Here is a 27,989-nt window from a genome sequence, read left to right as displayed (position 1 = left end):
TTCAATATATCCTTGAGACAATCATCGGGCAACGAGAGAAGCACTTAGGATCTCAATCCATCAAGTAGTACCTCATCAAATGGCAAGGCCTACCCCTGGAAGAAGGCTCCTGGCACCCAACTACTATTGTCAATGAATTTTCTCACCTCCAAGATGCCCAATGGGCTAAAGACTAGCCAATTATGCCCCCTTTTGACCACACCTTGCAGGCAGACTACACACTGTTTTAGAATAATTTTGTATTTGTCCAAATCTCAGTACTGTGTTTCCTACATAAGTTGAAAGTACACGTTATAAGCTCCATTTCAACATGTAGCATGCCCCATTTGGAGCAGCCTATCAACCTCTTTTCATTGTAATGTGGCTCAAAGTAGTACTATGCACCCCACTCCTTAAGCCCATCTATCACTCCTCTCCAGTAGTCTTCATTTTTAAGGGCAAAAACTTTTAGGGTGGGGATGGATTGTAACCACTAGTGAGACACAACGATGCAAGTGAGACACATAAGAACTAGGGGTTAGACACCCAATCACATTGATCAAGATATATAAAGTGTAAGAGTCCCAGTTTATGGCCATCAATTATTAAGAACATACTCTTCACATTCATCTCTAACTTCTATGGCTTCCTCCTTCTTTCTCCTCTCTTTTTTGTCTTTCTCTCTCCTCTTTTAGTCTTTCTTTTTCTCTTTATCTCTCTTTAGCTTATTCTCATCTCTTCTCTTAGCTTCATTCATTACAATGAGACCTCTTTGGCACCATTGACTCAAAAAGGAAATTACAAGAAGAAGGATAGGTCAAAATATGATCAAGGACTCATTTAAGAACAATAGTCAAAGTCAACTACGCATACTACAAAACTAAAAAATTTACAAATCTTTCAATAATATGATAACATTTTGGCAGTTTATTTGATACCTTTGCAATGCCCTATATTGGTAAAGCTTGAGATCCACCACTTCATCCCTAGGAATCAAAGGCGTGTTCTCATGCGATGTACATAGGTGCCTTGCTGCAATGGCTTTTTGACAAGTTATTAGGTAGCCTCACAAAGCCCCATAATCTGGTCATAGAGGGCAAGACTACAAATTCTCGTTCGTGAACATTGCGCTTTAACCGGTTGCGCCCAAAGACACATTGGGCGCGGCCACGACGGATTTCTGAAGGGATAACACAGACGAGGAGAAAACGTACACAGATACACATTCTCTCTCTCTCTCTCTCTCTCTCTCTCTCTCTCTCTGCGCGTGCAGCGGCGATGGTGCGCATAGTCGTGTTTGGAACGGCGGCGGTGTTGGCTACTTACGCCTTCAGCAAGCTGGACCGCGTATTCGACTGGATGGCCGAACGCAAAGAAAAGAAGGTGCGTCATGCCAGCCTGGTTTTAGCAGTGTCACAGAAACAACTTTCTCTGCATATCATATCAGAAGCCGTAGAAAAGTTCCAAGACAATCTGGCACGTGTGGTCTGACTGACTGATGGGCAGCAATTGAAACGGGGTAGGTACTTAATTGCAGCAGTACCTGCCCTGGCTTTTGTGGAAGCCTTGATCCAGTTTAAAACAAGGGAGGGAATCAGTTCTTATTTATAATTGAGGGGGGGAGGGATGGCTTCAAAAGACCAAAACTGACCAATGAGACCCTTAACTTTATATACATGTTCATGAGTGATCCTCCATCAAGCGATGATGCAAATGAAAGTGAAAGAAATGCTCACGACTGCCTACGAGTAAAACGAAAAGGGGATGTTGTTCTAGTATCGAATGATGCTGTCCAATAGTCATCCAAGAATCTTTGTTATCGGACACTATAGCATAAGAAATGTAGTATCCAAGTTAAAGTAGCATGGCATGCCAATCACAAATACATGGTTTGATCATCACCTAGATCCTACTATTATAACTTGATCAAGGGCCTTAGTGGATCTCTAAAGCTTGACACACTATTACTCCTCTAGGTAGGCTACTCTTTCCAAGCTAGGCATATCGGTTATTTGATTCCTAAAACTAATTGTATCTAAGAGAGCTGTTGTACTTGATGAGAAGGACCTCTTGAAACTCCTTACATTGGTTTGAGTTCTTTGAGTCTATCTCTTAGCCTACGCTTTTTCAGATTGTGCCATTTGAGCTTGGTCGTTTTCTTGCTTGTGATCCACCCATAGTCTTCAACTCCCAAGTCCCCTCCTAGGGCCTTGATGGATTTGACATGCATGGGTCCACAAACATCACTATGCGCAAGCTGTAATTTCTAATCAACATGCATAGTACCGCCCTTGCGGAAAGAAGCACGATGCATTTTGCCAAGTACACAACTTTCACATACATTGTGAGTAGGTGCTTTCAATGGAGAAAGATTGAGCACTATATTTTTGCTTCTTAGGCGTAGTAAGCCACCATAATTAAGATGATCAAACTGAGCATGCCATAACTTAGTGTCATCCACAATGGTGGCATCAACATGTAATGCATCCTCTGATGCTCTCCTCTCATATAAATCAAGCTGATAAAGTCCATTGTATAAAGTACTAATGACAATGAGGATATCCCTATTACTACAATCATAGACACTGTATCGATCCATGTGGAATTTGACCACAAAACTAGCACATGCAATGGCTGAAACTAAAAGCGAGTTTTTCTTTATGTCTAGTATATACAAGACCTTTTCGAGCATGATAGTTTTTCCATCCACTGCAATAATGGGAATTTAACCAATGCCTTGAATGCTATATGAAGCATTGTTTGCGTATACAACTGCTCCCTCCTTTTGTGCATTTGCATATGATGCAAACAAGTCATGAAAGGACGTTATGTGCTTAGAAGCACTACTATAAAAATACCAAGTACTGCAATTTTCAACGACTAAAAGACCATGCTCATGTGAAGAGGGATCTTATGAACAATGCACAACAAAGGCCTAGGACTCCCTAGCTTGCCAAATGTGCGGTTGCATCATTTGCATTTGCTGAATTTTCAGCAATACTCATGCTCAATTGTTTCTTCTTTTCACTTGCCATCCTCTTTCTGTATTCTTCAATTACATGCCCCTACTTTCTGTAATAATTGCACCTCTTTTTCTTAGCACCATCATCCTTGGTGCTTGAGGAGTTCATAAAAGACGTTTTGTCTTTTGCTTTGGAGTTTTAGGGTTGCCAAGACTTCCCTTTGTTACGATGGTTGGTTGCAAATGCTTGATTATCCATACTTATATTAGAGCGATTCAACCTTGATTGCTTTCTTGCAACTTATAGTGATACATCTGCATCAAATGTGTAAGCATTAGCATCTCCTTTTGCAAGTAAATGAAGTTTGGTGGCAAAACTCTGATAAGTATCAGGTAGGCCAGCCAAGACCGTAGATACAAGAGATGCATCAAGAATGATTTCATCAATATTAGCAAGTTGCTCTATAATATCCTTGATACGTGTAATGTAGGCATCCACAGAATCACCTTTGTCACGTGCTTTATCTCAAGGTGCTTATGCAAGTAGGCTGCATGAGCCTCATTGCGCACTTGATATAGTGAGGCAAGCTTATCCCAAGCATCCTTGGCCGTTTTGTACGACCGAATATGCAGGATAACGTGTCTCTTGCATGAAAGTGCAATTAAGACAGCAAACATCAAGCTAAAATTTGTGTTTTCAGCAGTAGGCTGGTCTTCTTTGAAGGAAACCTTTGTGTCCTCACTTAGATGATGGACTGATCAGTCCTTGCACGCAGCCCAAAGCATCAGTGAGGGCACAGGATCATGCTGGAAAATTATGACAGCATCGACAAAGATGGTGACAGTGACAGAGACGGAGTGTGCAGCCAGCAGCCTGTGCAAATGACAGAAAAATGCTGCAATCTGAGTGTGCACCTACAGAAGACAGAAAATAATGATCTGCCCTAACTAGTGGGCTGGCTATAAATTGCCACAAAACACCAAATCGAGCAAACCTGCAATCTAGGGCCATAATTGTGTAGTTGGCTAGTAAAAAATTGGCCAACCAGCCCCAATTGGAGATGAAAAATGCTGCCACTCTCTGCTAATTCGGCTGCCCTGTACACATCGTAAATGGTTGGCTCCTGACTGTTGGAGACTGTGGCCTGCATGGTGTGGACACTCCTGACACTCAACTGAAAAAGAAACGCACACAAACTAAGTACTTAAGAGCAGTCAGAGTTCCAATGTCCTTGTTAAGACTGTAATGGAGCTCACAACCAGGTGTTGATAGGCTGACAAAATGCGGTAGGCTAACAAGCTTTTCATTGAATAGATCTTTAGGGAGCATGGGCTGTTTGACAATTCTAGTTGGTCCATGATCGCAACACTTCGTGGATATTGTTAGAATCATCAGTTGGCATGGGAGTACCTACTGTTGGTCAAGCATGCGATCAATGACATGGCTCATGCTTCTACTAAGTGAATGTTGTTTGTGCTAACTTATGGGCAGCCAAACAGCGATATGATATATTTCAATAGAGTTTGGGACTTTTGTGAGGAACTTTGCAGACGAGTTGATCATGAACATGCATTGGTCGTTGTAGCAAGTCCAAGAGAATGTGCATAAAGCACAACAACTACTACGGTGTTGTAGTTGCAAGACGCAAGGTGCTTCTGAAAATTGCTCATTTTTAAGACAAGCAGTGGATTGGGACACACCTCTATATAGTAGGATAAGAGCAATGTTATTGGCTCTATGGACTAATCATTGTGAGCTGAGGGTCTCAAAACCTAGGGTTGCTCTGGCTTTTCCAAATGTAAGGTGACTTGAAGTGGGTAGACATTAGGAGTGTCTTGGCTTTTTGTCATTTATGTGGCCCTTTTCTTTCAATATTCTGGCAATTGTAGGTTTTCTTGTTTTTTGGGCTTTGTTGTTCATTTTATTCTCTTTGGAGAAATATTGAACATTTCACTTGCATTAGTGTGGTCATCGTATCTATGTTTTCATTACGAAGGAGGAAGACATTGACAAGATATTTGAAGAGAATAATCTTGAGTTTCAGCCAATTCGTTACTCTAGGAACTGAGCTAGGGGCTTGGGCAACTGGGTTGATTTAAACAGGCCTTGTGTGTGAGCTCAACCTAAGCGACTGATGATCCTTTCATCCAAATGTCTCTGTTTCAAATTTCAATGCACACGTAAGAGCAATTTTCTGTTTTAAAGTTGGGTTATTACATGTGTGACAAGATCAATATACATGTAAGTGAAAATTGGAGCTCCCTGCCATTGCGTTGCTGCTTGCCATCGCGTCTCCCTCCTCCCTCTTGTCGCACCATTGTGTCTCCCCCTCCTTCTGCCCACCATCGCGCCTTCCCCCCCTCCCTCTTATCGTGCTGTGTTTCCTCTCTTTCCTGATGCGCTGTGCTCCCCCTCCCATTAGCTCCTTCTCCTCATGCTTCCCCTTGCCCCCAACGCTGCCCCCTGCCTCCCTACATCGTGGCCCTGTCCGGCAGGCCCCCACTCGTCGAGAGCCGGCCATCTGTGGAGTCGAGCGCCTCCTCACCGCCGGAAAACAACATTCGTCCCTCCCCACCCACAAACTCTCCCCCCCCCTCCCGGTTGCTCCCTCCATTTGCAATAACACTCCCCCCTCCAGCAGCACAACAGCATGATTGGTGCGTTCTCAGCAGGGACGCGCAATGGAAACCTCTGGTCAGACGCCGGTGTATTCTGCGAGTGTCCCCTAGTCAAACACCTTGCGTGTCGTCCTCTTTGGGGAACAACTCTTAGCCATTCGTTCCACAGAGTTGGAGCTAAAAGAAACAACGATCTTTGGTTAGGTCGTGGGACACTCCCTATCCAGGGCCCAACTTCGGGATTGGCTTTACTCCACGCCGTGCATTGGCACAACGTAGATTGTGGAGGCAGTTCTCATGGGTTAAGGGAACTTCATGGTACGACTCACCTCAACAAACGCAGCCTGTGAGCTAGTGGATAGCTCACCCTATGCTTCCATGAAGGGGGTTATCTATATGGTTTCCTGGTACAGTGGCTTCATAGTGAAGGCATTCGCGCTCCACAATAGGTTTCTTAGACATTTGGTCACCCTACTCTTCCTCAGACTAGCGGTAGAGTATTGCCAGTTAGTGGAGGACTTTGGAGGGCTCTTCGACACTATCCTTTTTGCCTCCTTTGCGGACGCAGTGATAGCTGCAGGAGTCCCAAAGATACAGGTAGCAGTGAAAGAGAAAGAATATATCACAATTTCTGGAGATTGAGGTAGGTGGATACTCTTTTAGGCAGCAGGTTATTGTGACTAGGCAGCCAGGGCAGTGCTTGCAAGCGTTGCCATGACTTTGGGCATCAGGTAGTAGATTACATGCGCTTCGAAGTCAAGGCGGCTTCGCCGATAAGCCCACAGGTGGACGTTGACGGCTTTACACGAATCTAGAGACGATAGAGAGGAGATGGCAGGGGGGCCGCAGTTAGCCCCTCAGACACAGCCACGACAGCAGAGAGTAGGAAGGCGAGTGCCGCCCCCTCAGTAGAGCACCATGCGGCCCCCTTCTCCTCGTCCCACCCGGCACGACCACGTCTCCACATTCACCTCTCCACAGAGGTGTCACAGGCCACCTCACCTGAGGGCCCACACCCCCACACCCTCCCTCCCTCTTCTCCCCACGCTTCCTTCCTCGACCCTAGCCCACATGCCCCTTCCTCCAGAGTTCTCCGCCCCCCCCCCCCCCCCCCCCCCCCCCCCCACCCCAACACCCGCCTTGTGTCTTCAACCACCCCACCATCTCTCGATCCTCCCCTTCCCCACCATCTTTCTCGCCGATCAGTCCCCTTGATCCCCACCCAGTACACCTCCCCCCCCCCAAACAGGAGGTGAGGAGCCCCATACACCGACATCCTTTACTCACCAGTAGCCTAGCCCCCCCTCTCCCCACACAGCCACCGGCTCATCTGTCTATGCTGCTCGTGATTCTTTCCCAAGACTGGCGTAACTGCTACCACAGGGGTTTTTTTGTAGTGATCTGTAGTCTTACCTAAGAGCTGCGGAGCGCGGAGAGTTCCCACTACCTCTAGAGGTGGGAATCTTCGTGGTACGCAAGTCGAGTAGCAAGGTCCATCTACTAGCACCACCGAATGGACCAAGCTATGCTTTCTTACTCCATACCTCTCATACTGCAGATTGGACGATGACACAGATAGAGGAGGAGGTGAAGAGTCAAGTGGCAGACCACATCTCCCAGTGGATGGGAGAAGGAGGACTAACACTCTTTTCCCAATAGTGTCTAGGTTGCATGATGGACATTAACTGGTGGGTTGGGGCCGAGGTCCCACATTTGAGCATTATCTTTCGAGCCCCTCCACAATGGAGAGCTCCAATGGATGTGATGGAGTCACGCTGTAGCCTGGCTGATAGATGCCCTAGTGGTACCACTAGGTATATCTATCACCCCCATGGTCCACCCGAGGGCTACCATGGGGGAATGGAGTTCACCGTCTAGGCCTGCAACAAAGCATATCTGCATGTCCCATAGCTCTTTTTCTTCGTCAGTAGCTTCCACACCGAATAGATGCTTGTTTGGTTAGTCACAGGTTTCCCTACGAGTATACATCTTGCATCCTGGAATGTGAATAGCCTCCAGTACAGTGGGCCAAGGTTCTAGGAAGTTGATTGTTTGGCAGGAGCTGCAGCTTGCCCTTGTCGGATGGATCGACATCTTACTTTTGCAAGAGCACAAGCTCACTTCCGTCGAGGCCCATTGAGTAGGAAAGGTACTCCCAGGCAGTTTATACACTTACTGGGAGCATGCCATCGGTGCCCACGGCAAGAGTGGAGGCGTATGCACCTCTATTGGCTCAAGCCTCACTACACGTTTCTATGGATCAGATAGGATATTGGGGATTCGTGCCTTGGAGTCCTCAATGTCTATGCCCCTACTGAGGTTAGGGCATGCAACAGGTTTTGGGTGGAGATCGTCGTAGGACTCCTAGAGGTGGACTTTTGGATTGTTGGAGGAGAATTCAACAACCTGGAGGCCTTAGAGGACAAGCAGGGTAGAGGCAGAAACTACCAGGGCATGGTTGGGGAGGAGCAGGAGGCATGGGAGGTCTTCCTATTGGTAGTAGGAGCACGCGATGCTTGGAGAGACCTAGCTCTCCACAGGAGGGAGAGGTCGTTGGACTTCTCTTGGGGATACAGGTGGCTAGGCGAAGTTTTACTGGAGTGGCTGGATAGGTTTTATGTGGGAGAGTGGGGATGCTCTCGCGAAGGCCAGGTAGGGCAGTTGGCTGGCACCCCTTTGTCTGATCATTGCTTGGTTCTCCTGACACTTGATGCCCCAGTCTCTGCCCTAGACACACGATCCTATCGGATCCCTGACTCGATCTACAGGAGGAAGGAGGTGAAGAGAGAGATTGAGCAGATTTGGATTAGGGAGTGGGGTAGGATGGACTGGATCGTAGAGGAGATTGCAAAGGTCCTAGCTGAGTCGAGGAGTATCTGCTAGGAAGCAGCCCTACAGGCCAGGTAGCAGAGCTAGGAGGAGGAGAGAGCACTTCGGCAGGACCTAGCAGCCACGCAGAGACTACTACAGGAGGCATCCGGGGATCCCATCCTCCACGCACAGGAGTTGCGTGCACGAGCAGCCCTTGCTTGCCTAAAGGACAGGCGCTTGGAGTTTTCATTCCGTACCTTAGCAGCCTTTTGGGTGCGGAAGGGGGACATGATGTGCAGGAAGTTTTTCCAGGTGTATCAGCCCCGCACCTTAGGAGAGCAAATACACAGCCTTCGGGATCAGCATGAGAGGATTCGCTCTAGCCCAGATGAGGGGATGGAGATTGCCACTGCCTACTGCAGATACTTTTTCTAGCATGAGATAGCCTCGGCCAGAGGACGATGTAGACAACAGGTCTGGGATCACATCCAGTCCCTTGTCACAGAGGAGATGGGACGCTCCCTCCTAGACCCCTTGATAGAGAAGGAACTAGAGGAGGCTTTCCATGCATAGGACGGGCAAAAATGCCCAGGAGAGAATGGCCTTTCTAGGGCCTTCTTCGCTATCTACTGGGAGGTGGTGAAGGACTCCCTACTGCTGGCTTTCGAGGAGATTTTCAGCTCAGGATGGATGCCAGGGAGTCTATTAACAGGTCCTATTAGTCTCCTTCCCAAAGGGGGAGACCGGTTGGAGCTATCCAGTGGAGACCAATCACCCTGTTGTTAGTGGTCTATAAGGCATTGGCCAAGATGATTGGTAGGCGACTCTGCCTTGTGCTTCCAGACATCATTCATGACACACAAATAGGCTTTTCCAGGATAGGAGCATCCTAGACAATATCTTCACCTTCTTGACTGGGACTTCTTAGAGGGCACTATGGTGAGGTTGGGCTTCCCCCAGGCATGGATCTACGAGGTCTCCGCACTTTATAGATCGGCTACCGGCAGGGTCCTCATAGGTGGCAGGTGAGGGGAGGAGTTTCAATTGGAGAGATTGGTCTGGCAGGGCTGCCCTCCTCTAGCCCCGTATCTGTTCGTACTCTTTGCAGAGGCGATGTCTCACTTCCTTAGGTCACGTGTGAGCGGGTTATATGGCCTTGGACTTTCGGTGAGAGAGGAGACAGAGTTGTTAGACTCAGAGTATACAGATGATACAACACTCTACATAGAGGACGATGAGCTGATGCTGGAGAGAGTGAGACTAGCTCTTGAGGTGTTTTGCATTGGAGTAGGAGTAAAAATCAATTGGCGAAAGTCGGTTGGTTTCCTTATGGACATGGACTTTAGCACGGAGTGGGGCGTCCACTTGGGATTTAGATGGGTGTGTAGAGGGCAGACTGTCCATTACCTAGGGTTCCAGGTGGGACTCAACATCACTCTTGCCCAGCAGTTTCTTCCAGTCCTTGACTCTTTTCAGTGGAAGATGACCTATTGGAGTATTGCTCACTTTTCCCTAGCGGGCTAAGCTCTGGTGGTTAACCACGTCCTCCTAGCGATGGCTTGGTACATCGCCTTTGTAGTGTTGGGTTAGGCACGAAGATCAAGACAGTAGGAGTTCCTTAGGCGTGAAGAGACAAAGAGAGTGGGAGAGAGCAAAGCAGAGTGCGCATGATTTTAGGTATAATGACGAGTATATCACTTTAGGGTTTTTAGATAGATATATATGTGTAAGTACAAGTGCTAAGGGTGTGTTCACACCCGAGCACATTTAAAGGCACGAGGGTCTTTATTCCCAACAACCTCCCACCTAAAGGCAATGTGCCCTAAGAGGAGAAAAGAATCAACTAATTCTAGGTATGTACAAAGCTGAAATACATATATCTTTCCAACTCCCATCATCTGTCGGCAATGAGCAAACCGCTCTGTTGGAAGAGCCTTTGTGAGGTTTGTAGAATTATCATTTGTATGCACTTTGACAAGCTCAATGCTCTTGCTATCAAGTACATCTCTAATGAAGTGGTACTTTACTTGTATGTGCTTTGTCTTTGCATGAAAGACAGGATTCCGTGCTAGCATGATAACACTTTGACTATCACAATGGAGGACAAATAACTATGTGATGCCAAGCTCTTCCACCAGACGTGAAAACCATAAAGTCTCCTTGCATGCCTCAGTGGCAGCCACATACTCTGCCTCTGTAGTAGACAATGCAACGCACTTTTGTAGCTTGGAGATCCAAGGGACTGCTCCTCCTATGAAAGTAAACACATATCCAGAAGTGGATTTTCTGCAATTCGCATGACCAGTATAGTCTGCATCCGTAAAGCCAACAACAGATGCCTTCTGCTTTCCAAAGCATATGCACAACTCCTTTGTGCCTTTGAGGTATCTCATAATATCTTTCACTACATCGCAATGCTTCTTGCCAAGGTTTGCCATGTATCTGCTAATCACTTCCACTGCAAAGGCAATGTCAGGACGTGTAGCTACCATAGCATACATCAAACTGCCAACAGTTGAAGCATATGGTATCTTGGCCATTTCAGCCTTCTCATCATCAGATGTAGGGCTGTCCTTTGCAGTGAGTTTCACATATGGAGGCAATGGAACCCCAATTGTTTCCCCCCCCTCCATATTGAAACGCTGCAAAATCTTGGAGATATACTCCTGCTGAGATAGATAGAGTAAGCCTTTTGATCTATCTCTGAGTATTCGCATGCCAAGAATGTGATTTGCATCACCAAGATCCTTTATGTCAAAGCTGCCACGTAGACTTTGCTTCAGTGAATTCAAGGCATGAGTATCCCTGCCAGCAATTAGCATGCCATCAACATACAAAACCAAGATAATCAGGCTGCCATATGTTGCCTTCTTAGTGTACAAGCAGTGATCCACTTGACTTCTATGAAAACCTTGAGACTACAAAAATGTATCAAACTTATGATCCCATTCTCTGGGTACTTGTTTTAGCCCATACAAACTTCTTTTGAGTTTACATACCATTTTCTCTTTCCCTTTTTCCACAAACCCTTCAGGCTGCTGTATATATATGTCTTCATGCAAATCATCATGTAAGAATGCTGTCTTTACATCTATTTGTATGAGCTTCATATCTTCAGCTGCAACCAAGTCCAAAATGGTTCTCAAGGTAGTCATCTTGACTACAAGAGAGAAAATCTCATCAAAGTCAATTCCATGCTCCTGCTTGTACCCCTTGCAACCAATCTTGCTTTGTACTTTGGTGAGGAACCAGAAGTGACCTTCATCTTATAAACCCATTTGCATGGAAGTGTTTTCTGCCCTTTAGGCAACTGCACCAAGTCCCAAGTGCCATTTTTCTTTAGAGATTCCATCTTTGACAACATGGCTTTATACCATTTCTTGCTGTCCTGTCTTTCCATTACTTCCTTGAAGTAAGATGGTTCACCACAATCTGTCAACATGACATAATCAGCCACGTTATTTGCACCAGGAATGAATCTATCAGGTTGTCTAGTAGCCCTAGACGATCTCCTAACCCAATGATCATTGTTTGTTGGCTGTTGAGTATTTTCAGCTTGCTGTCCTGGCATTTCAGCCTGCAAATCAGCATTAACAGCTTGCTGTCGTGGCTGTTCTTGCATATGTAGTGGCTCATTATCATGGGTAATAGCTGGCTGATCATTTCTGGCATTATTTTCTGCATTTACAGGTTCATTTACAACGGTATTTGCTGTACGGCAGGCACATTTTGCTGTCCAAAAGGTATTTCTTCTCGGAATACAATTATGCGGACCTCCTCAGTCTTTTTAGGCTGTTTATGCATACGATCTTCCCGGAAAATAACATCATTATTGCGTATTACTTTTCTTTTCTTGGGATCCCACAGTCTATACCCATTTCACCCTCGTCACCATATCCTAGGAAAATGTATTTATAAGACTTTGGCTTAAGTTTGCTGCGTTTTTCTTTACGAATGTGCATAAAAGCTTCGCAGCCAAACACTTTCAGGTGAGTATATGAAGGTGGCTTGCCTGATCATGCTTCTTGGGGAACTCCCCTCCCCCCAAAAGACCTGTTTGGTGACCGATTAATTAAGTGTACGGTTGTCATAACAGCCTCTGCCCAAAAACCATGGGGTAATGCAGCATGAGATAGCATCGTACGGACCTTATTCTGTATGGTCCGATTCATACGCTCTGCAACTCCATTTTGGGGTGGATTATGAGGGGCAGTGTGTTATCCCTTTGTTGTCACAAAATGCCTGAAAGGCCTTGGATACATATTCTCCACCATTATCAGAGCGAAGACACTTGAGTGTCTTATCAGTTTGATTTTCAACCAATGCCAAGAATTTTTTGAACTTGTCAAGCACTTCGTCTTTGCTACGAATAGGATAAACCCATATCTTTTGTGTAGCATCATCGACAAAGTGACAAAATATTTCTTTTTCCCTAAAGATAATCCTGACATTTGACATACATCTGAATGTACTGACTCTAGAGGAGAAGATTTCAAAGAAAGAGACTTTTTATGAGACGTTTGTGCATGTTTACCATAAATACAATGATCACAATGCTCAAAATCAGCATAACGAAGACAAGGCAAGAAAACACTTTCATTTCTGTTTGGCTCATGTGTCCCAACCGGCCATGCCACAAAGAAACGCTTGGCTGCTCGGTCACGGCAACAACATGATCACTCATGCTAGATACATGAAGAGGATACAGAGTATCACTTTTACAATCTCTAGCAGTCACTCTAGATCCCTTACAAATCTTCCATTTTTCATTACCAAAGGTGGTATGAAAACCATCATCATGCCCTGTGCTAATCAAGCTATTCTTGAGCTGAGGTATATGCCGTACATACTGAAGTGTGAAGACAGAGCCATGCTAAAACTGTAACTGCACAGTGCTAATACCTACAATGTCACATGCATAGTTGTTCCCAAGATGGACAATACCATTTCGACCCCTTGTATAGGCAGAGAACCACTCTCAATGAGGGGTGACATGAAAGGAAACACCTGAATCGAGAATCTAGGTGTGCATATCCTCATCTGTATCTGCAAGTAAAGCATGTGTACCAAAGTGTGAAGAGACCAAAAGTATGTCATTTCCACTGTCCTCACTATTATGAGTGACTACATTTACCTCTTCAATTTTGACACTGCTTTTCTTGGGTTGACCCTCTTTTTTCTTTTCTTTGCTATCATTCGTCTTCTTGCCCTTTCCTTTCTCTTTCTTTCATTTGTAGCAATCACGTTTAAAGTGACCCTTCTTACCACAATGGTGGCATTCAACATCTTTGCCACGTGATTTACGATGTCCCTTGCTATCAAATTTTCCTTTCTGCTGTGATCTGCCCCTAGTATGCAAAGTACTGGAAGACTTACTGGATGCATTGTTCTGCCGATTCATTTCTTCCATGAGTAAAGCACTCTCTACATCAACATACAAAGGATCACATTAGAGTTGCTCATAGCAGTACTAAATGTATCCCAACTCTCTGGTAGAGTGCAAAGCAAGAACGTTGTCGTGTCACTACACGGACATGGTGTGAAAACTCTGGAGTATATCATCATCCGACTTTCTTATTGATTAAGAGAGTCAATGTGATCTAAGTCATTAGTACTAGTGTGAGTGGCATGAATGGTCCAAAAATACTAGATTTTTGGACAATTTTAGCCTATTTTTGATATTATTTATTATAAAAATTTGAAAAAGTTAGAAACGCTTCTAGATTAGGATGGCATGTAAAAAGCAAGTTGTTTTTTCAGCCAGTTATGGGATTTTTCATAAAAAAGAAAGATTGCGAAATCGCGCGTGTCGCAATTGCTGTTGACAGGTTGAAAATTACACTTTGAAGTGGAAGAAGAAAGAGCGAACTAGGAGATTTTGGAGTAGGTGTCTTGGGGTTTTATCCCCCTTCCGAAGCCAATGGAGCCATCAAATTTGGGTTTCAAGCAGCAGAGAGGAAGCTGTTATATTGATGCACGTTTTTGGTTTACAAAGGAGTTGCAGGAGATCTAATGCTTGGAGAGTGCTTTTGAGTAGAGCCAAACAAAGGATTTCATGTTCTATCAATACATATTGATTCAATTCATTGTGCTTTGTCTTTATCGTGTTCATCTTTTGTCTATTTTTTTTTTCTCTTCCATTTCTTATCTCTACTTCCTTCTATCTTTGATCCTCGGTGGATACGACCTTTCGACAAAAACCCCTCCGACATTGGTGAATCCGACGTGAAAAGTCGTCAGAAGAAGGAAAGACAAGATGGGAGAACCTTCGAATACAATCTCCAGTGATGTTTTGTAACAGTTGGTGCATAATATGAATATGCTTATGCAAGTACAACATGTGTGCAGGCTTCTGCTCAAACAGAAAGTGTTGTGATGATTGCTCTGTAAAAGCAGTTGAGCGTGAGATGAAGTTATTCAATGGCAGGAATGTATCTGTATATGTACATACCTATGCTTAAAAGATGGAATTCTTTGAGGTGGCTCAACTTACATGGAGCCGGTATTTTGTACATATTGCTGTACATGAACTCAAAACGCGAATTACTGAATTATACATGCAGGATGCTGAGTGGGTAGCTTTCAAGAAGACACTCAGGGAAGAATTTTACATTGAAGATACCAGTTTGATTACACGCAAGCCTTTTTAGGAGTGGGTTTTACAATCTAATAAGGGTCTTGTGGCTATAGAATTGTTAAGAGAATCTGAAAGTCGATTTGGGCAGTTGGATCTTACAAAACAGCAAGCTCTTGCAAGTCAGAAAATTGAATTGTTTCTACAAGCAGCTGATTCTGAGCTTCAAGAGAAGCTTGATGATTTGCGGAGGATCAGACTACAGAGACAGGTTTGAAAACAAAGTGGAGACATGTCAAAGAAGTTACTGCACTTGTGAAAAATCATAGAATAAGAGAAAGATTGCATGTCTCTAGTTGCCCACTGTTACGGGCAAGACAGTTAATGTATCTAGTAAGCCATCCACTTCTATGGCTAACCCTATGGCTGTACTTGTTATTGTTCCCTCTATTAGGGAAGATGTCTTAGATGAATTAGTCAAAGACATGCGAGATTTTTAATTGAAGGTTGTAAAATTGAATGAAACAGGACAAGGGGACCGGTAGCAGCCCGTCCTAAGCTAGGAAAAAGATGTATGTGGTGTGATAGTTTGCAGCATGAGTGAAAGGATTGTGCTGCCTATCAAGAGGCCTTGACACGATGGCTCATCTTTTGGAAAGATGGCAAGATCCATGCACAAGAAACGGGATTGCCTTTTGCTTTGAATTTTGGAAAGGGAGGTATGCAGAAGTTTTTGGAAAACTTGGCTGTTCGAAGTGCTTATGCGGCGGTACGTACTACTTTTGGTCTACAGTTGAATAGAATGCATGGCCAGCCAAGTGATGGTTGGTCCAAAGGCTGAAATATGGACACATGCTTTGCATGTAGCTGAAAAGAGAAAGATTACTGATAGTGAAATGTCTCATGCAGGGCAAGACATTCGTGACATAACTGGTTGGAAATCACCGGTAGATGCATATTCAGTGTATACATATTTAGCAAAGGTATAAAACACGGATGTACTTGTGGAAGAGAAACGAAAGAGAGATGAAGATAATGTAGGGACATCTAAAAGAGTGACAAGGGTTCACTATGGCTAAAATTTCAGCAACTATACATGTAGAAAATGAGGCTGAAAACAGTGTTGTCAGTATGTTCTTTGGACATGTATGATGTTATAGCATTGTTTGCTCAGTAGGAAGGATTACAATGGGCGGAAGCACTTGTGAAGACAAAGTATAAGACAATTGACAAAAAGGTGAAACCAATTGCTTTGCCACTTCCACCAGAAAGTGAGGGTTTGTATGAAAAAGTGTCAAGGTAGGCAAGTTTACGAGATTCTAAAGATATAGGTCATCAGTTTACATCTGAAACAATACAGGAATTGAAAGTTGGTGCAAAAGGGTTTCTTTTGCTTGTTGAAAGAGATTGTTTTATGCAGATGTTGGCTAGGCATGGAAAGGCATTTGCATTTCAGCCAATTGAAATAGGTTGTGTGGATCCAAATGTTGTTTCTCCTATGGTAATATTTACTGTGCCACATGTACCATGGAACTTGAGGCTTATTCTAGTGCCTAAAGCTTACTTGCCAAAGCTGATGGATTTGCTAAATGAAAAGATTTGCATGAAGATCTTTGAGCCTTTTTCAGTGCGTACTAAAATCGTTGGTTTACTGTGCCCAAAAAGAATGGGGCTTTGAGATTTATTCAAGACATGCAAATGGTCAATAAAGTGACCATAAGAAATGTGGGTGCAAGTCCTGTGGTTGATGAATTTGTAGAGACTTTTGCAAACAGAGCGATCTATTCTTTGGGTGATCTTTACTCGGGGTATGATCAATTTCAGCTTGCAATTGAAAGCAAGGATATCACAACCATGAAGACTCCCTTAGGGTTAGTACGGATGTGTACTCTCCTGCAAGGTGCAACAAACTCAGTGGCACACATGACAAATGCTATGAATAGAGTACTCAAGGATTTTATACCACAATTGACAATGTTCTTCTTGGATGATGTTTCAATCAAAGGGTGTGCAGTGGATGAAAAGAATGAAGGGATGGATGCTGATGGGTGTAAACAGTTTGTTGTAGACCATATTATGGATTGTGAGAGGATTTTGACGCGTCTAGAAGAGATGCATTTAACTCTTTTTGGACAAAAGTCTTGTCTTTGGAGTTGAAGAGGTTTTGATTGTTGGGCATGTGTGGGCCCTATGGGCGAAGACCATCACCAACAAAAATAGATGGGATTGATAGAATGTAAGATGTATTGAAACCGGCTTGTTCACTGGGAAGGGCAGTAGAGTACAACCAAAATACATAAATGCTTTCACCCAATTTACAGTCGTCCACTTTACCTGAACTTAAAGACACAGAATCAAGAAGATATACAGGAGGCTAGAATGCTCCTGTTGCAACACATACACCCTGTTGGCCCCTAAGTTAGGCGCCCCTTGCGGTATTTCTTTATTTTTAAAAAGAGAAAGTACAATGGGTTGTCTTTCACCTATTCTGAGTGAAGACACATAACAGTACAATTATTGACCCAAATCAAGTTGACCAGGAGGAGCAACTCTGCCCAAGTCTGAATCTTCTGGTTGGAGTGCAGAATTGACCATTTCAGTCTGCTGTAATTACTGGTTCAGACCTGTTCTAAGACCTGTTTACAACTCATACTGTTCCCTGTACTGTTCAGCCCACTGTAATTACTGGTTCAGACTTGCTCTGAAACCTGTTTTCAGTTCATGCTGCTCCCTGCACTGTCCTGCATCATCTGGGCCAAGTGCCCCTTGACTCTGACATCAATTGGGCTCTAAATTAACCTCTGAACAATCCCAAAAAAGTACTGATTCAGTCCTGTTTCAGACACTTACTTGGTGAGGTTACCACCCTCACTTGTCCCTGCTGGGAACTGCAAACAACTGCTCCTGTTGCTGAAGAAAGAAGGCTCTTGCCTCATGCAAAAACAGCATATTCCACACAGCTGTACCTGAATCAGAAGAAAGGCCCTTGATTCTGCAGCATAACCATTCTGTCAGGGAGAGAAAGAGAGAGAGTAGGAAGCAAACTCAAGCCTCTGTGCATCATAGACAAGGTAGACCAACTCTCAAGAGCCTTCCATCTGCAGCAATCCATCTCCCTTTCACCAAATGAGTCTCCCCATGCATTGAAACTCGTTTTTTTGGTGCTGTCCTCTCTCTCTCTTTTGGGAATTTATGCCCAAATTGTGACACATGGTATACATGTAACAATTTTCCTGTTTAAACCTTTCGGTCTAAAATTCTCCATCCTTGGTTCAAAATTTGACCTCGGCACAGACCAGAGGATTAATCCTCATGCAAAAACGAAGATAATGACGTGAACAGATTCTGGGGTCCAAAAATAGTAACTCCCTAAATTTTAGGAGTTGCTTCCATTGCATCCCCACTAGTCTTCTGACCATCTTTGCTGACTATAGCTACATCCAAATTGGCAATGTAGCTCAACTGAAAGTGAATTTCCACTGATGATCCCACATGGACTAATCTCTTGAAGATTTGTCCATCTTCACTTTGGACTAGTCTCTTCCAGGCTAGTTCTTCAACACACTTGTCCATATACACTTTCACAAGTCTCTTCCAGGCTTGTCAATCTACAATGCCATCAGTCTCTTCCAGACTTATATTGGACCTTAACTGTCCAGTCTTGACTCACTAGACATTCCTGTCTGTTTCACAAACTAGCCATGCAACTCAGGCGTTTAGATTTCAAGAGGGATCCTTCCAAAAAGAAAAACCAAATAAAATATGTAATAAAGAAATCAACAAAAAGCTAATTTGAAGTAGCTCTTAAAATCTGCTTCTGCATTGAGAAAGGCTAACTATTCACATGGAAAGCCTATTATTATTACTATTGATATAAGTCTAATCGGAATTGGATGGGCGATTGGGCAAGATGATGAGGAAGGGTAAAACTATGCAATACGCTTTGGTGCTAAAGTATTGACTGAATGATAGAGAAGGTATCCACAGGTAAAAAGAGAATTATGGGGAATTGTGACAGCCCCTAAATGTGAGAATGAGTATTTTATGGGTGCTCATGTAGTCATTGAGACCGAGATTGTTTGCCGGTATTGGGTATGATTACTACTTGTGCTACCCCAGACATTGCTATGCTCCGATGGATTGTATACATCAAATCTTTGAACCCTGAATTTCAACATATTGCAGTAAGAGATAACCCAGTGGTGGCAGACATGTTATCTCGAGCACGCTATGAGAATGAAGATGAGGAGAAAGAAGATGACTTTCTTGTGGCTGAAAATGATGTTGTAAGAGTGAATTTAGCAATGCGAGGTGCTGCTATAGCATTAAAGAAGCTTGAACAAAAAAGAGAAGACACTTTAGATGTTTTGTATCTTGTGTAGAAGTGTTTCTGGAAGACAAATATGCAAGAGAATGGCTGAGAATTGGCTAATATCTTAGTACATTAACAAAGAGAGATGAATGGTCAGATGAGGAGTTTAAGAAGATCAAAGGAAAGTCTATGGGATTTTCTTAAAAGATGGATACTTATGGAAACATGCTAAAAAGAAACAGGGTATGCCATTGCGAGTTTTGGGTGACAGAGCTTCACAAGTAAATGTTATACAATAATTTCATGAAAGCTTGTGGGCTGGCCATAGAGGTGTTTGGGGTACTTTTACAAAGATCAAAGAAAGATATTGGTGGCAGGGTGTGTATAAGGATGTTGCTCACTTTGTGAAAACATGTACGACATGTCAAATGTATTCATCTGTGAGACATCGAGATGGATTGCAGTCCACATATCCATTGTCTCTTCATTTTAAGTGTGGTGGATTTAGTCACGATGTCTACAGGTGTTTGACAAATGAGATATTTTGTGCTTGCTTGTGAAGACTTGACTAATCAAGTGGAAGGGAGAGCTCTATGTACTAAGACAACAAATATCATGTGTACTTTTCTCTTAGAAGAGATTTTTTGTCGATATGTCCATGTGGGAAAAATTACTGCAGATAGGGACGAGCTGAATGCAGATGAAGCTCATGATTTCTTTGCATGGTTGGGGATAAAGCTCGCTTTAACTTCAGCCTATAACCCTGAAGGAATTGGAAAAAGTGAAAGAGGTCCTTTACCTATTGTGAAGGCATTGGCAAAAGCATGCGGAGAAAAGGTAAAAGAGTATTCACGATTGCTCCCTTATGCCTTGTGGGCTTACTGAATAACTCATAGTGCTGTCACATGATATATGCCTACGGAATTGATGTATGGTTAAAAACCTATCATGCCGATAGAAGAGATGACAATCACATGGAGTGTGCTATCTTGGAAAGAGGAGTTGAATGAAGAGGAGTTGTTGGCCTTGTGTATTAGATAGTTGGAAAGAAAGTCAAAAGACATAGAGGCAACAATTGCAAAATTAAGGGCAGCAAGGATACAAAACAAGAAACGGTTTAACAAAAGACATAGACTGAGACCAAGAACTCTACAAGATGGGGATTGGGTATTGGTTTATGATAGTAGTTTAGACAACAAGTATAGTGCCATGCGTAAAGTTTTCAAAAGATGGTTTGGATCCTATGTGGTAAGGCAGGTGCTTGATAATGCTACTTATGCATTAAATGAGCTGGATGGGATAGCCATAAAACTTCTGGTACCAGGAAAAAGAATCAAATTATTCAAGAGACGGGAATCTAATTGCTATGAGTTGCCAGAATTGGAAGAAAATAGTGGCCAAGATACATGGGGTATCCAGGAAGATATGGAAGATGAAGAAGCAAAGGATATGGTTACAAAGGATGAGGACTCAGAATCTAATGACAACTAAGAGATGTGTAGATTCAGAGGGGGTGGATGTCGTGCCACTACGCAGACACGGTGTGAAAAACTCTGGAGTGTATCACCATCCGACTTTCTTATTGATCAAGAGAGTCTATGTGATCTGAGTCATTAATACTAGTGTGATTGGCATGAATGGTCCAAAAATACTAGATTTTAGGACAATTTTAGCCTATTTTTGATATTATTTATTGTAAAAATCCGAAAAAGCTAGAAAAGCTTTTAGATTAGGATGGCGTGCAAAAAGCAAGTTGCTTTTTTAATCAGTTATGGGATTTTTCATAAAAAAGAAAGATTGCGAAATCGCGCATGTCGTGATTGCTATTGACAGGCTGAAAACTGCACTTTGAATTGGAAGAAGAAGAAGGAGTGAACTAGGAGATTCTGGAGTAGGTGTCCTGGGGCTTTACCCCCCTTGCGAAGCCAACGGAGCCATTAGAGCTGTATAAGATCCGCCATCGCAAGTCCACTCCTTACTACCCCAGAGCCAACGCCCAAGTTGAAGTCACCAACCGCATCCTCTGCTCGATCTTGACAAGAACGATTGTCGCACATCGTCGTGATTGGGACGATCGACTTACAGAGGCCCTCTGGGTGTATAGAACCTCCTATAAGGCTGCTATAGGACAGACCCCTTTCCAATTGGTGTATGGTACAGAAGCTGTTTTGCTGATTGAACTGTAATCTCCCTCTTTGCGAGTGGCTATCAAAGAACTCTTGGGAGATGATGAGTCACTACAACACCGCCTCCTACACTTGGAATGTTTAGACGAGACTCGCAAGATGGCTCTATAGTGTATAGAAGCCATGGAAGCCCGACGTAAGGCTTATCATGACAGCTTTATCAAACACAAGGAGTTTAAAGAAGGTGATCTGGTTCTGGCCTATGATTCACGATTTGGGAAGTTTCCTGGCAAGCTTCAACAACATTGGATGGGTCCTTATAAGGTACTTGTTGCCAATCCTAATGGCTTTGTCAAAGTGTAGGCCGTTGATGCCTCTGATGATCCCTTTCTGATCAATGGCTATCGCCTGAAGAAGTACTTCACTCCCTGGACAGGTTTGGGTTTCGAGCAGCAGATCTAATGCTTGGAGAGTGCTTCTGAGTAGAGCTAGACGCCTTAAATTCTTCATCAATAAAGAACTTCAAGGCAACCAGCTGGCTAAAAATAGAGTTAAACTCACTCAAGTGAGTAGACATTCCTGTACCCTCTTTCATATGCAAATCCATAAGCTTTTTTAGCCAATACACTTTGCTTGCAGCACGCTTCTGTGCTACAGTTCTTCCAATCTAGTCCATATAGCATATGCAGGATCCAAACCTTCAATGTTAAACAACAAGGCATCATAAATTGATAGCTCGATGGTTGAGCGTGCAAGCTCATTTAACTCATCCCAATCTTCTTGCTCCATGTCGTGGGCTTTGCCCCTTTGGTTTTAATCGGCTTTGCCTGCTTCTTTTGCAATAGGATATTGTAGCATTGTTTTTGCCAAATTGCAAAGTTATGTGCTCCTTCAAGCTTCTTTATGTGCATGAGATAATTGCTGTCATTGCTGCCAGCCATGATTTTCAGCCCTAATGTGACAAAAAAATCAGCAACTGCAGGCCTAAACTGTCACCCAAGTGACCAAGGTACAAACAAGTACCAACCAGCAATAAATGACCATGTAGAAGCACAGATTTCAGATCTGTAATTAAATTTTCAGAAGCACCAAACCATGTGCTACAGCATTCTACAACTGATTACAGCTGTTCCAAGGGCATCTGCATCACATTACATGACAAATCCCAAATTTTAGCTGCAATTTCTGTTGTATATGTATCCATGGGCATAAAATTTGACACGCACGGTCAAAAGCCCCAAAATTTTTGTGCTCAAAGCATCAATCACACATCTGCATTTTCTCTGTCATGCATAGAACATGCCAATTCTGCCAAAATAGAGCAATTTCAGCAAAACCCCCAAAATTTACCTAGTGTTGATGTCCAAATTGCATGGAATTGAACCTACATGTACATAGAATGACCAAATGGTGCATAAATTTTGCCCAAACTGCAAAAGTCCCAAATTGCACGGGGTCCAATGTGCATCAATGTCGAGAAATTGGGTAAATTTCAGCCCAATTTGTGCATGTACATGAAAAGCCCTAAATGTTGGAGACAGATATCACTGTTGCATCTTGCTCGCACCAAATCTGGACAAATCCCCAAATTTTCCAAGTCTTGCGTGCACTAATTTTAGTGAAATTGAAAGAATTTCACTAAATGTGAAAGCCCCAAAATTCCCAGGAAAACGTGCACCGACTTTGCAATTTCTGAGTCAGATTGTCCTACACAGATTTCTGGGCCTAGACCTGCACAGATTTGCACATTGTGCTTGCGCATGGGAACACTCGGAGGAGAGGAGGTAAAAGCAAACTCAAAATTTTTGAAAAAGAAAAGGAGAGGAATTACAGGTCAACGGCCGTTCAAGTCCGTGACCAGTCGCGCCTGCCAAACGGCCGCCTGTTGATCTCCCATCAGTTGCTGCCCATCGCACGCTATCTGCTACCCGCTTCTGTCGTCATCGCTGCAGTCATTGCGTTACGCGATTGATGCCCCGCTGGTCTTGTCTCCTCGCTGGAGCCTCATGTGGCGTTTGCGACTGTACACAATGCATGCGACTGTCCACAATACCTCACTACGTGCTTGTCGACTGGTGCCGTCAGGTAGGCTGCGTTTGCTTGTAGCCCGTTAAGTTTGTTGATTGTTGTCCGCCAGCGACTCCTGCTCCCACCTGACTGCTTACTGATGCTTGTCGAGTCAACCTAGGACTTCTGCAATACCTGAGCTGTCTCTTGCCCGCTCTGATACCAGTTTGTAGTGTTAGGTTAGGCACGAAGATTGAGACAATAGGAGTTTCTTAGGCGCGAAGAGACAAAGAGAGTGGGAGAGAGCAAAGTAGAGGTTGTGCACTATTTTAGGTACAATGACGAGTGCACCACTTTAGGTTTTTAGATAGATAGATATATATGTGCAAGTACAAGTGCTAAGGATGTGTTTACAACCGAGCACATTTAAAGGCACGAGGGCCTTTATTCCCAAGAGCCTCGTGTTGATGCTTTTCCTCGTTCTGTGTAGTTCAGCTTTGCCGCCTAGTGTGGAATTTTATCTAGGCCGGGTCAAACGGTTCCAAGGACTCTCGAGCCAAGGTGGCATGGGCGACCATCATCCGACATCGGTCAGAGGGAGGGCTTGGGATCATAGACCTAGTGAAACCAGCCTTCCTTCCGTGGATGGGTGATAAATCCCTGATTACAACTTAATTACAGCAGCAAACAATTAATGCAAATCTGAAAATACAAATTTACCTACTGATCTTGGACAATGCACACCCGATTGGCCCCAAAATTGGCGCCCCTTTCAGTATTTCTTTAGCTTTATTGAAGAATAAGTTGATTTACAATGGGATTCTCCCAATCGCTTTCAGCATTCCAACTCCCCTTGCTGTTCAAGATCGCCAGTAAGTCTTTAACCTGATTTGCCCCTTGATTCGGGCAATCAATTGGCCTTCACCCACTTTGTTGGATATGGAAAATGCCCCAAATTCAATTATAAACCCTAATTTCTGCTGCACATTAGGGTTTACAGTAGAGAAATTTGAAATTTCTCAACCTTCAAGGGTTCAAATGCTGAGATCTTCGGAGCAAGGCTGTGAAATGGTTGAGAGATGAGAGGAAAAACTATAAAGAGAGAAAATTCAGAGTTTTGTTGCGAAGAATGACTGAAAATCAGTCAAATGCAGCTGCTGCCCTGCCACAACAGCATGTAGATGCAAAGAACTGAAGAAAATCAATCATTTACTACTGCTGCCTTGTCTCAACAGCTTGTAGATGTTGTCACCTACTGTTGATTGGTCTTCTTCTGCCCCTAGCTGCCTCAGAAGGTCCTCCAATGGTTGCAATTCAGACTAGCAGCCTCCCCTTCCTCTCTCTTGTAAGCTGAATTTATAAAAATGCTTCTCTTCAGCCTTTGAAGACGTTTTTCAGTCTTGCATGGGCATTTTTGACAAGTGGAAGCCTTCCCAAATGGTTGTTCCAGCATTTTCTATAATTAAATATTAATTTTCAGCCTTTAAATACTGAAAATTAATCTAATAATTATTTTGATGCCCTGAAAAATAATCTGACGGGCCAATAATTAAATTGGCTAGGCAACTTCCATTCCTGAGTGTCTTTGCGCCATCTTTGACCATTAAGTTGGTATTAGGTATCATTAAACACCACTTCTCTAGTGTCACCAACTGACACTTATGGCCAAATGAATGACCTAGGCCAATAATTGACACCAGATACTACCAAGTACCTGTGCGGCATAACTTATAGCAACCTTTGCCTTTGACATCCCGTGATTTCTTCGGGTCTCGGGCTCGTAAATTTACTTTAATCTTAGTTGCATCTCACATGTGCAACATTTACTTAATCATGTGATTAAAAATTAATCCATATGCTAAGTGAGGTTTCAAAAATATGTGTTCTCATGACACCCAGAGTATCAGAGTTTGGCCCTTTTGGGCAAGCTAGTAGTCCGCAGTCTCACATTAGGACAGCAGACATGGAAGGTCCTATTGCAGGCCTATTGTATGAGGGTCTCCAAGAGTGTAGATCGAGGCTTGGCGGTGATCAGAGGCCATCCTTGAGATGGATCTTCACGACTGCCCAGATCATGCCCCCCAGATCCTCCTTCCTCCACAACTTACTTCGTGTGTGGCAGGGCCTCTGTAAGGCCCTAATTCAGAGTCCCCTAGGTTGCCAGGAGGAGATAGACTGCGAGCCGGTGATCTAGAACCTTGAGGTCAAAGATCGGGATGGAGTACAGATTGGCAAGCGCCCCCACACCTAGTGGGCTGGTTGGGAGGCCGGTCCGCTCGTACCATCAGGACATGGCGGGAGGTGTATAGGATGGTGGACCAGGAGGTGTTGCAACGGGCATTAGGTTGTTAGAGAGGAGTTGAGTTGAGAAGGGAGATTGACGCAGTGATGTCTCAGGAGTGGCTTGACCCCGTGATACGAGAGTCGGTAGAGCTTGGTGAGGTTTTGGCCGCTAGATTTTCACCAACAGGTGTTCCCCTACAGGTGGCAGGTAGAGTGGGCGGCGCCCCACATGGGACTTTTTTTACCATGCAGGAGGGGGGGTGTCTAGTCCTTGACAGACGGCAGCAGGATAAGGGGATAGTTGTCCTTCTGTGGAGGGGATTCGGGTGGTTGGCCTTCAGGGGAAGACATGGCGTTTGGACCCTTATGTGTTCTGGGAGGAGTTTTGGGAGTGGTGCCTTTGGATATGGGAGAGCAGGCCACTGCGGTTGCCAAGAAGCCACCAAGGTTCCTGGAGTACACAGACAGGATTGGCAGACATGTACTGATGGAGGAGGACATGGACTGGGCGCCTTCGCATGGTAGATACTGGGCGGAGCACAGCATCACGAATGCTTTCCGGCAGACTTTTTGGCGCCACCTATGGGACAGTTGGAGTCCGAGGAGGGTATCATATTTCTTATGGCTGTTGGCACGTGGAGGCCTGGCGGTGGGGAATTGGTTAGCCCAGATGCAGAAGGATGGAGGTTGTAAACGCTACACATAGCAGTTTTTGGAAACTCCAAAGCACTGCCTTTGGTCGTGTGAGGTGGCGCGGCTTGTGTGGAGAGGAGCATGTTGTATTCTTCGCCATATAGCACCCAACCTTGGATGTATCTCATGGGGAACTTTCTGTTGGAAGATAGTCAGCCAGGGCCGTCACCTTTTGTATGAGGCCAGGATGCAGGACATGATCTTCATCATTGAGGTTGGTTCGTGCGTAGTGGTCAGTTTGGAAGCTCTACCTATCCGCTAGGTATTGGAGTCCACAACAGACCGCTCTGAGGTATCGGAGATCGTAGGGAGTTTTACATGATGGCACATTTGGAAGGCGTGGTGTCAGGAGGTTTTTGGCGGGGAGAGACTTTCAGTATAGGCAACTTTGGCAGAGCTCTGGACCTCCATCATCCACTCCCTCTGCGGCCGATGGGACCAGGTACAAGGTGAGTCCCGAGCTTGTCAAGAGCTCCGTTTTCACTTCATGCGCACTTGGGGCGGCCAGGACCTGTTCTTCATGATGGAGGCAGGCAGCCCCAGATGGGGAGTATGCAGCCCCAGATGGCGACATATCCCCCCCCCCCCCCCCCCCCCCCCCCCCCCCCACAAGACCACCTTGAGAGGCTTGTACACATGATTTATTTATGACCTTGCACCAGCTCCAGCTAGTCTGTCGAGCATGAGCATTCCGTTGTAATCAGTCTTTTTGAGTAATATAATCAGCCACATTTTACTTGCAAAAGAAAAAGTGTGACTGGATCGAATCTGACTTTGTTGTCTTTGGTCCCTTTTCAAATAGGTAAGATGAGGAAAACCTTAGGTGCCAGTGTGATAACATCAAGGCTGTACTCAAGCATGCAAGCGTATTGTATGCTGTTCACCATGGCTTGAAAACTCAATGGCTATGAGAGCAGGAATGGACCAGTAAATGGAATTACATTTGTACATGTGTTTTTTCTCATGTGAGCAAAACTAGATCTTGGTCCAAGGCCTATTTTGAAAGTGTGGAGACTCGCTTAACATGGAACTTTTGTTTTCGGTAGGCCTCAGAGTTGGGCATAACTAGGGACCAGGGCACAGAAACGAGCAATTGTTAATTGTTGTGTGCATTTAGAGGTCAATTTGTCTACCACTGTTAAAGCCAACTTGGAAGGGCATGGATAGTGCTAAGAGTGCTTAGCTACGTTCACAAAAGGAAATCAACTTTAATCAATGCAAGCTGCACAGGCCATTGGAGGTCTCTTGACCTTTCTGATACCTCTGATATGATGTGTTTTGTTTCTAATGGGAAGCTTTGCTTCTTGCAGATGGAATTATTGCAGAAAGAGAGAGAAGCAGCAGAGCTTAGAAGGCAGCTGCTGAAGGAGTTACGCAGTAAATCTGCATCCATTTGAAATATCCATTCTGGCCTGCTTTTCCTGCATTAGGCAGTACAGGAGTTTCTATTGACTGCTTGACAATGTTCTTTTGCCTGGTTACTTTCATCCAATTTCTGCACATGTACCACAGATTTTAGTGCAATAAGAATGGGATTGTGAAGGAGGAAGTTGAAGTGTACTAGTGCTGGGAGCTAGCTAATATAAAGAAAGATGGCGTATGAAAATGGTTTATCCTGAACAA

At 44.2% G+C, this 27,989-nt stretch overlaps 1 protein-coding gene across 1 annotated transcript; it reads left to right on the top strand.

The window, feature by feature from the left end:
- Nucleotides 1-1,056: 1,056 nt before the first annotated feature.
- On the top strand, nucleotides 1,057-27,989 carry LOC148040416 (uncharacterized). The gene is made up of 2 exons (XM_087666564.1): nucleotides 1,057-1,362; nucleotides 27,677-27,989. Exons 1-2 carry the CDS (start codon nucleotides 1,258-1,260, stop codon nucleotides 27,761-27,763), a joined length of 192 nt encoding a protein of 63 aa, XP_087522690.1. The 5' UTR covers nucleotides 1,057-1,257; the 3' UTR covers nucleotides 27,764-27,989.

This window comes from Lygodium microphyllum, chromosome 2, assembly GCF_053477565.2.
Source record: "Lygodium microphyllum isolate KBCC chromosome 2, Lygodium_microphyllum_v1.1.10, whole genome shotgun sequence".
NCBI lineage: Eukaryota > Viridiplantae > Streptophyta > Polypodiopsida > Schizaeales > Lygodiaceae > Lygodium > Lygodium microphyllum.
Note: the sequence above shows the minus strand (reverse complement) of the source record. Positions and strands in the feature narration are given on the sequence as shown.